The sequence below is a fragment of the Schistocerca serialis genome, chromosome 9, assembly GCF_023864345.2.
Source record: "Schistocerca serialis cubense isolate TAMUIC-IGC-003099 chromosome 9, iqSchSeri2.2, whole genome shotgun sequence".
NCBI classification, from domain to species: Eukaryota; Metazoa; Arthropoda; class Insecta; order Orthoptera; family Acrididae; genus Schistocerca; species Schistocerca serialis.
Genome location: NC_064646.1, coordinates 141,401,163 through 141,419,168, shown reverse-complemented (window position 1 = coordinate 141,419,168; position 18,006 = coordinate 141,401,163). Strand labels below are relative to the sequence as shown.

At 43.1% G+C, this 18,006-nt stretch overlaps 1 protein-coding gene across 1 annotated transcript in view; it reads left to right on the top strand.

Moving 5' to 3' along the window:
• LOC126418599 (probable G-protein coupled receptor Mth-like 1) overlaps window positions 1-16,893 on the top strand; it is a 121,824-nt gene extending 104,931 nt beyond the window's left edge. Inside the window, exons 5-6 of the mRNA XM_050085432.1 lie at window positions 9,253-9,479; window positions 16,548-16,893. Coding sequence (XP_049941389.1) covers window positions 9,253-9,479; window positions 16,548-16,564 — 244 coding nt within the window. The 3' untranslated portion in view covers window positions 16,565-16,893. The remainder of the gene's footprint in view (window positions 1-9,252; window positions 9,480-16,547) is intronic.
• The last annotated feature ends 1,113 nt before the right edge of the window (window positions 16,894-18,006 follow it).

Below are 18,006 nucleotides of genomic sequence, written 5' to 3'. Positions count from 1 at the left end.
ACAAGCTCTCCTGCGAACCTAGCAGAACTAGCACTCCTGGAAGAAAGGATATTGCGGAGACATGGCTTAGCCACAGCCTGGGGGATGTTTCCAATATGAGATTTTCACTCTGCAGCGGAGTGTGCGCTGATACGAAATATCCTGGCAGGTTAAAACTGTGTGCCGGACCGAGACTCGAACTCGGGACCTTTGCCTTTTGCGGGCAAGTGCTCTGCCATCTGAGCTACCAAAGCACGACTCACGACCCGTCCTCACAACTTCAATTCGGCCAGTACCCCGTCACCTACCTCCCAAGCTTCACAGAAGCTCTCCTGCGAACCTAGCAGAACTAGCACTCCTGGAAGAAAGGAAATTGCGTAGACATGGCTTAGCCACACCCTGGGGGATGTTTCCAGACTGTGATTTTCACTCTGCAGCGGAGTGTGCGCTGATACGAAATGTCCTGGCAGATTAAAACTGTGTGCTGGACCGAGACTCGAACTCGGGACCTTTGCCTTTTGCGGGCAAGTGCTCTACCATCTGAACTACCAAAGCGCGACTCACGACCCGTCCTCACAACTTCAATTCGGCCAGTACCTCGTCACTTATCTTCCAAGCTTCAAACAAGCTCTCCTGCGATCCTAGCAGAACTAGCACTCCTGGAAGAAAGGATATTGCGGAGACATGGCTTAGCCACAGCCTGGGGGATGTTTCCAGAATGAGATTTTCATTCTGCAGCGGAGTGTGCGCTGATACGTAATGTCCTGGCAGATTAAAACTGTGTGCTGGACCGAGACTCGAACTCGGGACCTTTTCCTTTTGCGGGTAAGTGTTCTACCATCTGAGCTACCAAAGCACGACTCACGACCCGTCCTCACAACTTCAATTTGGCCAGTATCTTGTTACCTATCTTCCAAGCTTCACAGAAGCTCTCCTGCGAACCTAGCAGAACTAGCATTCCTGGAAGAAAGGATATTGCGGAGACATGGCTTAGCCACAGCCTGGGGTATGTTTCCAGAATGAGATTTTCACTCTGCAGCGGAGTGTGCGCTGATACGAAATGTCCTTGCAGATTAAAACTGTGTGCTGGACCGAGACTCGAACTCAGGACCTTTGCCTTTTGCAGGCAAGAGCTTTACCAAATGAGCTACCCATGCACAACTCACAACCCATCCTCACAGCTTTCGTGAGTCGTACTTGGGTAGCTCAGATGATAGAGCACTTGCCCGCGGAAGGCAAAGGTCCCAAGTTCGAGTCTCGTTCCAGCACACAGTTTTCATCTGCCAGAAAGTTTCATATCTGTGCATACTGCGCAGCAGTGTGAAAATCTCATTCTGAAAGCCGTGAATTTCCTGCCATGAGATCCTTCCTCTCCACCACAGAGCCACCAGTTTCCAGGTAGTGGAGAGGAGGGAAGAGGGCGAATGAGAGTTTTATCAGAGGAGGAGGGGTTAATTAATTGATCGATTTAACCAACTAGTCAATTAGGCTGATAAGAGTGAAGGGGCCATTTGAATAACTCAGACCTGAAAGTGTACCTGTACCAGCGAGGGGGTGAGATGGGTGGGGGGCGTAATCGATTTCCTGAATACATCTTTAAATAAATAAATAAACTATATTCAGAACACTGCCAACAACCCCATAAATTGTTTAAATAAACAATATTCCACACTTTGTCTGAATTTCTTGAACAATATTCCTTACACTGCAACCGATTTCCTGACAAATTCTTTATCTAATTAAATAAACCACATTCCATACACTGCCACAAATAATTAAACAATAATCTGTACATTGTCCAGATTAATTAAACAATATTCCATACACTGCAATCGAATTCCCCCTTAATGACCAATCAATAGTCTTTTTCCCACCAGATTCCGGGAGGGGGAGGGGTGGGCTCTAAGAAGTGCCCCAGAATTCAGATTTACTTAATTGATTGATTTAATTAATTTGTCACTCAAATTGATATCAAAAGTGTGCTTGTATCAGCGAGGGGGAGGGTGGTAGAGTTTGACGTTGCCTGAGAGATTGGGTGGGATGGATAGGGGTGGATAGGTTGAGGAATTGTCGATCAAACGGAAGGGTCCCCTTAGCAGAACAATAGGTTAATGATCTTCCACTCAAAGGAGAACAATAGTTTTGCCCCTAAGTGCATACCTGCTCCTAATGTAGGCAAACCGCACTAACGAAATGCATAGTTTGTCGCACTACTAGCAGACTGGTGGTAAGCCGAGAATGTCAGTTTGTTCTGGTCACCATTTGTCATTCCCACGCACCTGCACACCAAACAGAATCGTTCTAGGAAACCAGACATATATTTATCACTGTAATTACAACTAAATATTACGATTGCAGCCCCAATATAGTGATTTTTGACAATGAGTAAAATGTCAAAACAAGTCTCCTCCTGATGGGTGTGGCTCTGGAACTATCAGTATCTATATCCTCCTTATGACTGGACATAATTTTCTAGATAACATTTTCTGCTATCGATGCACTGAATCGCAGTCTCCCACATCAAATCTGTACCTCCCTTATGACAGGAAATAGTCACTTTCTTTGCACATGTCAGAACAATGGTCACAGTAACTTCACACTCCAGCACATTCTTCATAAACCTGCTGATGATAACGAATCTATCACACATCCCATATTAAGTACAAAATTTCGACCATAACTGAATGCAGTTGACACTGAACATACTGAGGGAAAGACCCCGATGGACGGACATGCCGTATTTGTTTTTGTTGCGAGTGGTACCAGTGTGTCTTAGGAAGAGAGACGCATTTGTCATATAAGCGACCAGTTATTAAAAACAGATCACAACAGCTGCTGTATGTTATTGTCACCCTGCATAAAAAGCGGTCTTGGTTCTGCAGGGGGGCACAATGATATCCATGCAACAAACTACGCAAGCTGTGGTATGTTAGCCGGCCGCGGTGGTCTCGCGGTTCTAGGCGCTCAGTCCGGAACCGCGCGACTGCTACGGTCGCAGGTTCGAATCCTGCCTCGGGCATGGATGTGTGTGGTGTCCTTACGTTAGTTAGATTTAAGTAGTTCTAAGTTATAGGGGACTGATGACCATAGATGTTAAGTCCCATAGTGCTCAGAGCCATTTGAACTATTTTTTGTGGTATGTTATTGCTTGTGAATGAAGTGGCCTTCCACACAAATACCGCGACATTGAGTATAAGTGTGACCACTGGGATGTATATTAACAGGCCAAAAGCGAAGCTGCACGTCGCTGGCGGGGTAAGCTCGTAATAAAATCACGTCTCTCATCGAATTTAGAAAGTGACTCAGCTAAGCAACGTGGTTTTAAGGAACTCCCTCATTCCGCTTCTAGATATTTCTCATGCTAACAAAGATTATTTGTAATTCACTCTATCTCAATGCAATGTAGGCAGTGTAACAGAGGTTCTGCGATGTATCCACTGGGTTATAGGAGAGGGAGAACGATGGTTGACTGAGAATGATCACATGCAGTAGATAGTGTCCTATGTGACGAATCATTTAAATAATGCAACGCTAGATTGACATCATAAGAAATGTACAATATCCTATGACCAGGACACTGGCTTTTCAGATCTATAGTGTTACACTCTGGTAGATATGCTATCTGCATTTTGGAATCAAGACCATCTATTCAACCACATACTTACGTTGGATCCTATAGAGAAGTCTTTTAATGATTACAGCCACTAGTGAATCATATTTAAGGCATTCTTATATCTCGAAACGAGTTCCCTTTATCTGCTAAGGACTCCATACAGCAAAAGTCCAAAGTGGTTTTAGACAGTCTCTCTGCATCTTGGAACTGTTCATCAGTCCCTCCTCCGTCCTCCTTGCAGCTTTGTCCATGTGATAGTCCCAATTTAAGTCAGAACTGAACCGAAGTCAGAGAGAGTGATATCTGCCACCTTCTGCTACCCACGGAGAAACAGGATAAGCTAAGTTAATGCGACAGGACCATGTTTAGACCACTAAGTGGAAATGGGAACATGTTGCAGCTCTGCGAACTGTGTACAATGCGCAAGGACAGCGCCAAACAAAGCTTTCTCCTGCAGCTGTAATTTACAACTAGGTTCATCTGTTTGCCCTGTGCAGAACTGTTTAGGTCTTTTAAATCCTAACAAACAGTATTTACAATGTGCTTCGCTATACTCTCCACCAATCAGAACCATGTCGTTTCAGCTAACAAATACCACACAAACAGTTGCTGCATGTTTTTTAACAACATTTTACTGTATGTCAATTGAGGTAATAGAGATACATGCAAGCTCACTGCTATCTTTGATGCTTTCCTGGAAAAGAGAACCATCTGCCTCTAAATTGACTTGCATGTGCGTTAAATGATGACTGAAAGTGGATGGAGTGATCGGTTGAGATGGGGACATAACAAGGTATGATTTAATGGTAGTCTGATGACGCAATCTAGAGAGAGGGAGATGTTGCTGCAAGCCACTTATCATGCATTTAACCATTTTTTTCTCTTGTTGTGTCAGGGTGTATCAGTTGTGCGGTATAACCTGCATTTGACTCATATCAACTGCATGTCCTGTGTGTGACTTAAAGCACTATCTACCTGCGATCGTTAACCCCAAATCTCTTCATACTACAGTCAATTGAGGAATTCCACCTCATGTGCTCTCTGGTGCTGGTGTTGTGAACTAGATCAGTTGGTCTCCAGGCCTTAAGGTGAACACACGAAATTTGATATTCCCGCCAATTAATTCGAATTTCCTGCCATTTCTTTTTAATTTCCTGCCATTTCCTAGGGGGTGGATTTAGGTTAGTGGAGGTAGAGCAACTGACATACTTTGCCACCAAAATTTGAATTCCCTCCATGATATGTGCGACATTGCCACATCTATGCCCGCCCTCTTACATCCACTATCTTGAATAAATTTAGCAACAATGCAAAATGGGGTGATGCCTGGTTTGTTCCACTACTCATCACAACATAAAAACAGGCTGCACATGTGCATTATTAACTCAAACCGTAAAATATACAACATCACAAGCCGGCGCATCCACCATTACCGAGATACAGCTGAAAAATAGAAAGCCGCTGCCATCACCTACCAACGATAACATTTATTTAAAGCGTGATGCTCAGCGCCAACCATACTACCCTCTGTCATAAAATCTTTGAGAAATTCTGGTCCTTGACAATTCTAACTTAAAACTACCTCTAAGCTGCAATCTGAATGGAAATAGCATGCGTAAATCATATGTCACTAGCTGAAATATGTTTGTGGCTACTGGTGAAACATCTGATGTGCATGTGGATGAATTTATAAGATTATAAAGTTTGTTTTATCGTTCAACTATTTTAAGTTTAATGGTAAGTTTTATGTACAAGATAAAGGTTTAGCAATGGGATGGCAGACATCTTCTTGAATAAGAACGAAACAGCTTTTTTAAAGGTAAATGTTAAGTACAGTTCCAAGATATGGATGAACAGAAGACACGTTGATGATGTTTTCATAGTATATCAGGGGTCCAAGGAAAAAATAAATGGGTTGATGAATTACTTCAATAAGATGCTTAAGGACATAGCTTTTAAAGTAGAGCATGTGCAACCAGGAGTCTTAAATTATCTGGACCTGAGGATCGAGAATAAGAATAATATGCTCGGGATACGAATTTTTAGAAGACCCACGTTCACAATGGCGATTATTGGTAAGCTGCCCTCATAAGCATAAATAAGCATTTTTCAAAAATTTTTCATTTTTCAAAAATTAGCATTTTTCAAAAATGGTATGCTACCCTCATAAGCACAAATCAGAATTTTTCAATAATACGATGCACAGGACTAATTCCATACCTCTAAAACTGGAAAACAAGAAAGAAGAAATGAAAAACCTTAAACAATAAGCGGTCGAAAATGGTTTTGAGTTGTGTTTGAAAGGTCGATTGGATGTAGTAGTTAGGCATGGTAACCAGAAAAACGGCAAAAATCCAAAGAAATAAAGAGTCATGCCATATTTGGATACCATCTCACAGAAATTAGCGAGATTTTTTTAACAGGAAAGGGGTTAGAATTGTTTTCAAGATGGACAATAAATTATGACAGAGGCTGAGCATAAGATGGACACAGATAAGACTTAGATGAGGAAATCGAGAATGAATGAAGTAAAATATCAGGATTGTGTAGTGAGATATGTGGGGCAGACGGGACGCAATTTTAAAGTTACATTTAAAAAGCAGAGTAATAGAGAGAACGGTTCGTCAGATGCAGCAAAGCATATCAAGAACGAGCAACATTCGTGGGGGAATATAACAGAAAGAATGACGGTGGTTGCTATCAAATTTAGACGAGGTAGAGATTTGTTATACCTAGACGTAAGAGTGCATCTCCGTTTTAAATGAGAGGGAGGAAGTGTCTGAAGGGCATTTCTGAACACACGTTAGCAGTATCCACCTTAAGAAGCAGCCACCAATATATTTTACCTAGTGACATAGGAATTACGCATGCTATTTCCGTTCAGGCTGCAGCTTAGAGGTAGTTAGAATGACATAGGGACAGACAGACATTTCTCAAAGATTTTATGATAGACGGTAGTGTAGTTGGTGCTGAGCAGTAGGCTGTAAGTAAATATTATCGTTGGTAGGTGATGGCAGCGGCTTTCAGCTTGCAATTGTTCCTCGGAAACGGTTGATGCACCGGCTTGTGATGTTTAATGTTATGTGGTTTTAAGTTGTGAGGGGGCCTGAGGCATAAAAAGTTTTTAAGGTAGGTTATAACACAGGACGTCTGTAACTCTTATTTGTCTGTCGGTATAAGGAGGATTATTTTATCGGGTTTCCTCTCTTTCTAGCATTTGAAAGCGGGGTAATGTTGTCTCGAAATATGTTGTGGGAATGATCACACGATTGAAAATTGTGCTGAAAATCCTCTATATTGCTTGAATAACAGTTGTATGTTGGCTTCACATCGGTTACCTACAATAAGCTTGTCCGGCTTTTTGTGAACTTTCGTTTTGCAGTAAGGGATCATTAACAGGTAGGATTGATGGAGGGCATCGAAAAAGTTCAAGTAAAGTTTCTTCGTTTTTTATTATTATGGAATGGAAATAGGGCAATAGTCTCGCGGACATGTTACGGGATTTGGAGTAGCAGTCATTCGAATATATGTCGTTTTCGTTGCAGCGAGATTTTTTCGAGTGAGATCTCCTCGCGGAGTTTAAATCATCCACTTCTCCTCCGAACGTCAAAATATTTTTTTGACGCCCACCTTCATAAGGAGAAATCATCATCGTGATAAAATAAGTCAGAGCTTCCACGGAAAGATTTACCTATTTATTTTTTCCTTGCGCCATTAGAGAGTGGAAGGGTAGAGAAACAATTGAAAGTGATTCTATAATCCTCTGCCAAACACTTAGACGTGAATTGCGGAATAATCTTGTAGATGTTGATAAGATGCTCATCAAACGCCAGTAGCAAATTCTACAAGAGAGGCATTGTGCACTATAGAGAGGTGAACTGTCAAAATTCTGAGATCGTAGAATGTAAGAAGATTCAGGCAACTTATTACTTTCGCCCAGATACAACTCGCAATATGACCATGACTTGAAATTAAAGCTTACACAAAGATTTACTTAGAGATGTTCTTCCCACACACCATTTCTGAATACAACAGTGAAGAGGAGATATAATAGTTGTACTAGATCTTACCTCTGCCACACAACAAGGTAGCTTCGAAATATAAAAGTAGGTGTAGATGTAGATCGTTTATGTCGATGTAGATTTTAGATGCAGATGTAGAGTTATTATGTCGATGTAGATTTTCGATGTAGAAATAGATTTTTGACGTATATACAGATATTTTGTGGTTTTCATGTAGATGTAGATTTTTGATGTAATTGTATACTACCGGCCATTAAAATTTCTACGCCACAAAGAAATGCAGATGATAAACGGGTATTCATTGGACGAATATATTATACTGTAACTGACATTTGATTACATTTTCACGCAGTTTGGGTGCATAGACCCGGAGAAATCAGTGCCCAGGGTATTGGGTCAAACAGAGCATGGATGGCGTGTACAGGTACAGCTGCCCATGGAGCTTCAACACGTTAGCACAGTGCATCAAGAGTACTGACTGGCGTATTGTGACGAGCCAGTTGCTCGGCCACCATTGACCAGACGTTTACAGCTGGTGAGAGATCTGGAGAATGTGCTGGCCAGGGAAGCAGTCGAACATTTTCTGTATCCAGAAATGCCCGTACAGGACCTGCAACATGCGGTCGTGCATTATCCTGCCGAACCGTAGGGTTTCGCAGGATCTAATGAAGGGTAGAGCCACGGGTCGTAACACATCTGGAATGTAACGTCCACTGTTCAAAGTGCCGTCAGTGCGAACAAGAGGTGACCGAGACGAGTAACCAGTGGCACGCCATTCCATCACTCCGGGTGATACGCCAGTATGGCGATGACGAACACACGCTTCCAATGTGCGTTCACCACGATGTCGCCAAACACGGATGCGACTATCATGATGCTGTAAACAGAACCTGGATTCATCCGTAAAAATGACGTTGTGCCATTCGTGCACCCAGGTTCGTCGTTGAGTACACCATCGCAGGCGCTCCTGTCTGTGATGCAGTGTCAAGGGTCTCCGAGCTGATAGTCCATGCTGCTGCTAACGTCGTCGAACTGTTCGTGCAGATGGCTATTGTCTTGAAGACGTCCCCATCTGTTGACTCAGGGATCGAGACGTGGCTGCACAATCCCTTACAGCCATGCGGATAAGCTGCGTGTCCTCTCGACTGCTAGTAATACGAGGACGTTGGGATCCAGCACGGCGTTCCGTATTACCCTCCTGAACCCACCGATTCCATATTCTGCTAATAGTCATTGATCTCGACTAACGCGAGCAGCAATGTCGCGATACGATAAAGCGCAGTTGCGATAGTCAACAATCCGACGTTTACCAAAGTCGGAAACGTGATGGTAAGCATTTCTCCTCTTTACACGAGGCATCACAACAACGTTTCACCAGGCAACGCCGGTCATCTGCTGTTTGTGTATGAGAAATCGGTTGAAAACTTTCCTGATATCAGCACGTTGTAGGTGTCGCCACCGGCGGCAACCTTGTGTGAATGCTCTGAAAAGCTAATCATTTGCATATTACAGCATCTTCTTGCTGTCGGTTAAATTTCGCGTCTGTAGCACGTCATCTTCGTGGTGTAGCAAACTTAATTGCCAGTAGTGTAGATGTGAGTCGATGTGAGTCGCCACAGAAGGTGTTCTCCTTTGCAGGCTTTCGCTGTACCTCAAACTGTTCGGTCTAACGGGCGTAACGTGGCTGATGGAGATCGTGTCGTGGGCAGTGGGCGGACCTGCCTACGTGTGGATCGTGACTGACCTGGTGAACGTGATGCGGCCGGCGTTCATCTTCTACATCTTCTGCTGCAACCGCACCGTCGTGAGGCAGCTCCGCAGCATGCTACCCAGCAGCTGGCCCTGCGCACTTGCGCCCTCCCAAGGTACAGAGCGGCCAAAGCACGTCGTCACACACAACTTGGCAAACCAATATACTTAAGCACCGCTTGCCTCATGCTGTAGTAATATAAAGAGTTCTCTAAATTATACACCTATTTGTGCATATCTTTCACCACTAAAGATTAGAGCCCACAGATCCTCTCTTACACCTAACCAATCACCTTTAATGAATCAGCATTACAATATATATAGCACATGAGCAATATACACTGATGAGCGAAAAGTTTATGATCACTTGCTTAAAACCGCACACATTTTAAATGCAATACTTTTGCTGTTTTGCGTGTCCTTAGGGGGTTTCCGGAGGTATGTGGCACCTAATATTTACGAACAGGTCTCGCAGTTCCCGATAATTACCGGGCGACGCCTGATAGCATAGCAGATGTGTTGCATAGGGCTCAGATCATTCAAGAGCATTTCTTAATTTAGATATGTTGCTACACTGTCGTTTGTGACACGAGCAACGTTTAAACACTACGGCTGCACGAGGAGAACACGACAAGTGCCATAACTTGATTTCGCAGAAACTTCGCTGAGTGGAAGAGGATTCAAAAAAAAGAAAAAAGAGAAGCAAATATTTGTCTGGGCTTTTCCCTAGATACTCGATCGTTTCTCAGAAACCGACGCTGAGAGTTTTGAGGTACTTTATGTTCCTTTTATCGAGAAAATTGTTTAGCAGAAAAGATGGCACAGTGACAAGCGTCGCAGTTTTACTTTTCTACATGTACATCTACATACATACTCCGCAATCCACCATACGGTGTGTGGCGGAGGTTACCTCGTACCACAACTAGCATCTTCTCTTCCTGTTCCACTCCCAAACAGAACGATGGAAAAATGACTGCCTATATGCCACTGTACGAGCCCTAATCTCTCTTATCTTATCTTTGTGGTCTTTCCACGAAATATAAGTTGGTGGCAGTAAAATTGTACTGCAGTCAGCCTCAAATGCTGGTTCTCTAAATTTCCTCCGTAGCGATTCACGAAAAGAACGCCTCCTTTCCTCCAGAGACTCCCACCCGAGATTCTGAAGCATTTCCGTAACACTCGCGTGATGATCAAACCTACCAGTAACAAATCTAGCAGCCCGCCTCTGAATTGCCTCTATGTCCTCCCTCAATCCGACCTGATAGGGATCACAAACGCTCGAGCAGTACTCAAGAATAGGTCGTATTAGTGTTTTATAAGCGGTCTCCTTTACAGATGAACCACATCTTCCCAAAATTCTACCAATGAACCGAAGACGACTATCCGCCTTCCCCACAACTGCCATTACATGCTTGTCCCACTTCATATCACTCTGTAATGTTACGCCCAAATATTTAATCGACGTGACTGTGTCAAGCGCTACACTACTAATGGAGTATTCAAACATTACGGGATTCTTTTTCCTATTCATCTGCATTAATTTACATTTATCTATATTTAGAGTTAGCTGCCATTCTTTACACCAATCACAAATCCTGTCCAAGTCATCTTGTATCCTCCTACAGTCACTCAACGACACCTTCCCGTGCACCACAGCATCATCAGCAAACAGCCGCACATTGCTATCCATCCTATCCAAAAGATCATTTATGTAGATAGAAAACGACAACGGACCTACCACACTTCCCTGTGGCACTCCAGACGATACCGTCACCTCCGATGAACACTCACCATCGAGGACAACGTACTGGGTTTTTTTGCTCCCCATGTTCGATACCCGATTATTGTTTTTATTTTCGTTTTTCATTTATCTATCCATGTCCGTACGAGATTACTACAAGAATATTTTCCAATGTATACTGAAATAACATTGTCCTTATTCGTCTACTAATTTTATGTCTGATGAATGACTTTTTAAAAAATCAATAAATCAACGAGAAAATTATTTTAAATTGTTTTCAGTTTAATTCCTGTAGCGTATTTTCATTCATGATCAATAACAGGTGCCAGTTTTCGGTAAAGCGATCCGCTATGCGTGGTTTGCCACGAAGTTATTGCGAATGCGTGAAGTCTTCAACAACGTTAATGATTTTTCTTTCTCTAGGTGAGATTCGTATGAAGAAATGTTACTGTGGCATACATCCCTTCACACGTGGTGTTTGGAATGTTTCTGCGATCAGTATCGTCCTAGGGAATGCAGAAAATGTTCCTGTAGAACAAACATAAGCATAAACTATAAGAATTCATATAAGAACTGGCATAAGGACGAAATATAGCAATATGAGAATTTAAAAAGATTGTAGCCCCTGATATTACCAAACACTTATCATATACAACAAATATTGTGATTTCACAATTAATGTAAGCCCTTGTACCCCAAACTTGGTTAGAAACATTCGTGTACTAGCCTTGTATAGAGGTGGAAGGATGAATGAAAAAACAAATAAAAACAATAAAGGGGCTTCAAATGCGGGGCGAAAATTAGAGAGGCCGCGACGCCAGCCAGTGTGCCACAATTATGTCTGAGATTATCGCCCGCTATATAAAAGACATTTCAATTACGTCAGAAACCTTGAACGTCGTTTTCTGAGAAACGGTCGAGTATCTATGGAAAAGCTGACACGCGTTCATTTATTTTCACTCCTCTTCCAATGAGCCAAGTCTCCGGGAAATCAGGTTATGGCACCTGCCATGTTCACCTCATGAATGTTCGCAGATCTGTTGTTTACAATTGTTAGTTCAGGTTACCACCGTAGCTACTACGCTGACGTCACTTGTATGCCAGGAGCAAAATCAATTATAGAACTCCTAGGACAGACAGTGTAAATCTACCCAATGATGGAGGTTCAAACTTCTGAAACTTGTGCATGGTAAGAGTAAACTTTTTTGCACGAATTCATGATTTCACGGCGATATACAATTCTCTCGCGCTCCCAGCCTCGTCAAACGGTTAAAAACACACAAGCTTTCGTCCAAGCGCTCCTAGTGCATTGATGTGATGACGGACGCCACGACAGTCACCACACGAACTGCCGCAGAAGCCATCAGCCGAAACACTGTGGATTTTTAGCGCCTCAAGAGAATGCCATCAGTAACCTTGTTGTTTCAATCGATATAGGTAATGGTTCCAGTAAAGCCCAACTTAAAATGTTTGTGTTTAAAATGCTCTCCAATCCCTCACCTAGAAAACGTTACCAGAAGCCTACGGCATCGATACTATAATAATCCTACCATTTCTTCTGGCACCTTAAACCAAGTATAACATAATTACTGTTCCCCGTCAGAAATACGTTAATGTCTATACACAAAGGAATTTTTCTGTTATTTTACTGAATCTGAGTGCGTTTATGAATGGAATCTCACTGCAAGAAAAGTACATAGAAATTCTGCTATATGCCAACAAAGCTGACCTCTCCATGTTGTTTCCTTCGTCTGAAGAACTATGCTATACAGCTGTAACACTAATACATCGTTCTTTGTTACCTAAAGATAAATCAGATCTGTGATGGCGAACTCTTCAGCTCTTTCTTAATGCCAATTAGTTCAAAATGTTCAAATGTGTGTGAAATCTTATGGGACTAAGGTCATCGGTCCCTAAGCTTACACACTACTTAACCTAAATTATCCTATGGACAAACACACACACCCATGCCCGAGGGAGGACTCGAACCTCCGCCGGGACTAGCCGCACAGTCCATGACTGCAGCGCCCGAGACCGCTCGGTTAATCCCGCGGGGCTGTCAATTAGTAATCGAAGGATTATTGCAATGAGAAAGACGTATGATCTCTCCTTTCTCAATATCTGTTATTTATTTTCACGGTTATTTTGTTACACAAACCGTTATGAGACAGTGTTACTACTTACTTCACTACGTGTGTTCACTCTGTTGCACCCAATCAAAACAACTTGTTGATGTAGGTTTAATTTTATATTCACTAAGGGTCCTATCTTCCACTCTAACTACCCTGTCTCCACACTTTTAATTACCTTACCAGTTCTTCACGAAAGTCGATCTCACTTCGTACAGTCACTCCCACGTCCAACAATTTCGGGTTCCAGCACTGGCCTCCGACTCCCATTCGGCCACAACTGCCTCGCTTGGCGTCATTCTCCACGGGTAGATCTTTCAGCTGAAGTCACTCTGGTAGCCTCCTCACATCTTCTGTTAGAATTTCCACTTACTCCAATTTCTTTTCATATGATCTAGCGATATAATTAGTTCTCTTCTCTAAAAATTTCCTTTTCTCTGTGCTGCTGTCTTCTAATCAATGTCTACATCCTCTGAAGTTTGAGTTTATTCACACCCTACTTTACATATACGCAGTTCACTCGCTTGTCAATGAATGAAATGTAGGGTGACCTCGGAAATTTCCGTAAATACGAGGGTTGGAACTTTAATAGTGGCAACTCCTTATTTACAGCTCGCACGAAATAGATATGTGTTTCAAAGTTTACTGACCTTCAAAGTAGTGACCACATTGTGTATAACCCGTTGCCAGCGATGTGGAAGTCTTAGGATACGTACTCTTAGCAGTGCCAGTTGTGTTGACATTTCGAGCGGCGCGGTCTGTTGCCCGACGAATTTGTAGCGGTTCTGAAGCGAATGCCGTGAAGTGTTTCCTTTAGCTCAGAAATCTAGTTGAACTCACGAGGGCTTAAGACAGGGGAGTGCAGTAGGTCGTATAGCACTTAGCAGCCCAATCAATCAGACAAATCAGTAACAGCTTGCACTATACGTGCTTGAGCATTGTCCTGCAAAATGATGGTTAGGTCCTGCAGAAAGTGCCATCACTTCTAAGTTGGTCGTAGGTTCTGTTCCAAAAATGAACAGCATAGAGACAGAAGTGATGACACTTTCTGCAGGACCTGACCATCATTTTGCAGGACAATGCTCAAGCGCAAACAGTGCAAGCTGTTACTGATTTGTTTGACTGATGGGTCTGCTAAGTTCTGTACCACCTACTGCAGTCCCCCGACTTAGATTGCTAAGAAATGCGCTATTGTGTCTGCATACTCTGAAAGGAACCTGGTTGGTATACCATCTGGACCGGAAGACTTGCTTTTCTTAAGTGATTTGAGTTGCTTCGCAGCACCTAAGATATCTACTTTTAAGTCACTCGTGCTAACAGCTGTTCTGGTATCGAATTCTGGAGTATTTAATTCATCTTCTTTGGTGAAGGAATTACGGAAAACTGTATTTCGTAACTCCGCTTTAGTGGCGCCATCATCAGTAACATTTCCATCGCTATCGCGCAGTGACGGTATTGACTATTTTTTGCCACTGGTGTACTTCACACACGACCAGAATTTTGAGATAATGTTTCATTGTGGAAACTATTAAAAGCATCTCGCATTGACGCCCGCACTACATTTCGAGCTTCTGTAAAACGTACCCAGTCTTGGGGATTTTGCATGATAGCGGCAGTGGAATTATTGTACTTGATTAAAAGTGTCATTTCTGTTAGTCCCACTCTGTACTTCTTTTAGTTACCCGCTGTACTATACTGTAGCAGTTCTTTCTCCACTACTGGCCATTAAAATTGCTACACCACGAAGATGACGTGCTACAGGCGCGAAATTTAACCGACAGGAAGAAGATGCCGTGATATGCAAATGATTAGCTTTTCAGAGCATTCACACAAGGTTGGCGCCGGTGGCGGCACCTACAAAGTGCCGACATGAAGAAAGTTTCCAACCGATTTCTCATACACAAACAGCAGTTGACCGGCGTTGCCTGGTGAAACGTTGTTGTGATGCCTCGTGTAGGGAGGAGAAATGCGTACCATCACGTTTCCGACTTTGATAAAGGTCGGATTGTAGCCTATCAAGATTGCGGTTTATCGTATCGCGACACTGTTGCTCGCGTTGGTTAAGATCCAATGACTGTTTGCAGAATATGGAATCGGTGGGTTCAGAACGGTAATACGGAACGCTGTGCTCGATCCCAACGTCCTCGTATCACTAGCAGACGAGATGACACGCATCTTGTCCGCATGGCTGTAACGGATCGTGCAGCCACGTCTCGATCCTTAGTCAACAGATGGGGACGTTTGCAAGACAACAACCATCTTCACGAACAGTTCGACGACGTTTGCAGCAGCATGGACTATCAGCTCGGAGACCATGGCTGCGGTTACCCTTGACGCTGCATCACAGACAGGAGCGCCTGCGATTGTGTACTCAACGACGAACCTGGGTGCACGAATGGCAAAACGTCAATTTTTCGAATGAATCCAGGTTCTGTTTACAGCATCATGATGGTCGTATCCGTGTTTGGCGACATCGCGGTGAACGCACATTGGATGTGTGTATTCGTGATCGCCATACTGGCGGGTCACCCGGCGTGACGGTATGTGGTGCCATTGGTTACACGTCTCGGTCACCTCTTGTTCGCATTGACGGCACTTTGAACAGTGGACGTTACATTTCAGATGTGTTACGACCCGTGGCTCTACCCTTCATTCGATCCCTGCGAAATCCTACATTTCAGCAGGATAATGCGCAACCGCATGTTGCAGGTCCTGTACGGGCCCTTCTAGATACAGAAAATGTTCGACTGCTGCCCTGGCCAGCACATTCTCCAGATCTCTCACCAATTGAAAACGTCTGGTCAATGGTGGCCGAGCAAGTGGCTCGTCACAATACGCCAGTCACAACTATTGATGAACTGTGGTATTGTGTTGAAGCTGCATGGGCAGCTGTACCTGTACACGCCATCCAAGCTCTGTTTGACTCAATGCCCAGGCGTATGAAGGCCGTTATTACGGCCAGAGGTGGTTGTTCTGGGTACTGTTTTCTTAGCATCTATTCACCCAAACTGCGTGAAAATGTAATTACATCTCAGTTCTAGTATAATCTATTTTCCAATGAATATCCGTTTTTTATCTGGATTTCTGCTTGGTGTAGCAATTTTAATGGCCAGTAGTGTATATCTGGTGCAAGTTTCATCAAATTACATTACTTAGCAGAGTGACACATCGTGCGGAAGTTAGTTCTGTACTTGTTTCGTACACCAGTGTATTTGAATTGTATTAATGAAGCCTGACGAGCAGCGGCCGCTTCCAACTTGCTTCCCCGTAAATGACGGGTAAATAAAAGAAGCCCCCGTGGTGTGCTCCTTCAGAGAGAGGCGCGCAGTGACGGGGGATGGTGACGGCTGGCTGGTTGACAGGTAACGAACGATAGCGTCCGCTCCGGGGGCGGCAGCAGCAGCGGCGCCCACTCCAGACCCACCGGCACCGCCTCCACCTCCGCCAACGCCCTCGAGATGGCCAGCCTCCGCTCCTGATGACGCTACCGCGCACCGAAACGTCGCGCACCAGCTGCGGGTGGCCAGCGACTTAGGACGTCTCCCGACGTAACACAGTCTTATCCGTGTCGTGGACGTGTAGTGACCGAGAGGTTGCCTTCGTGAAACCCTACAATAGCTATTGCTGTAAACTACTAGTATTATCAAAGTACCTGCCATTTACATTGTCAAAGAAATTGTAGATTTTTTCAGATGCATTAGAATATTCACAAATTTTATTATCTGATGTGTAATAAAATATTTCAAACCACAATAAATGATCTGTAATGTTGTTGTACTTGAGATTAAGTAAAGTCATTCATTCGCTTGTATTCTCTAAGGTGATATCTTACGTCAAGTCTAACACAGATGTCTGGGACTGACTCAGCACTATGGAGCAAGAGTGCAGATAAATGATTTCAAAGAGTTTTCAACGAAAACATTTCATTTTTTATTTTTCCATAGTTGTGGACCACACTTATAGTACATTTTTTGAATGAGATCAGTATTGCCATTTGACTGTACATTTTTATTATTTACCAGCCACTACCCACGGCTGTGCTGCCAGATCAATAGCTTCATTATCATGAGTGATGGTGAGGAAGTAAGTGCAATGACGCCAGCTACCTTCAGGTGTCTGCCTGTTTGGCTCCAACACCAAAATGGCGGCACACACTGCATTGCTGCTGAGAGTGTATATGTGTAGGTACAGGCAGGAGAGTGTTCCATTTAAGTGAGTATACATTATGCAATGTGTACATTGTGCAAGAAAGTTAATATTTTTATATCTGTATACGATTAATATTATTTATTTTCACTGATGTGTGAAAGTTCTAGAATAGTACGAATCATGAACCCACATGCAGTAACATTGGTATTCGTCTCTACCACTTCATACATTACTACCTGGGTAACAACCACTGTAAAAACTTAATAATCTAAGAGTGAGGTACAGTTTTTTTATCTCGCCTGGCGCTAGACACACTGTTATAAATCCATAATTATGCATAAACTCAAGCCAAAAAGGCATTATTAACCTTTAAACATAACCTTCCTGCAATAAACAAATCGATGTCCAGAAACAGTAAGCACATATTTCATGGTATAAAATGCTAATCCATTACAATCCAATTAACATACGTAAAAGACAGGGCACACACATGTAACAAAACAATAGAACACACAGTGGCGTCACAATCATTTTTTGCCTTCAACGATATTTCGACGACGTCACTGGTTGTTTTGTCATATGTAAAGTCCAAATTTCGTTGCTTACTGTTTGGACTTGAACTAA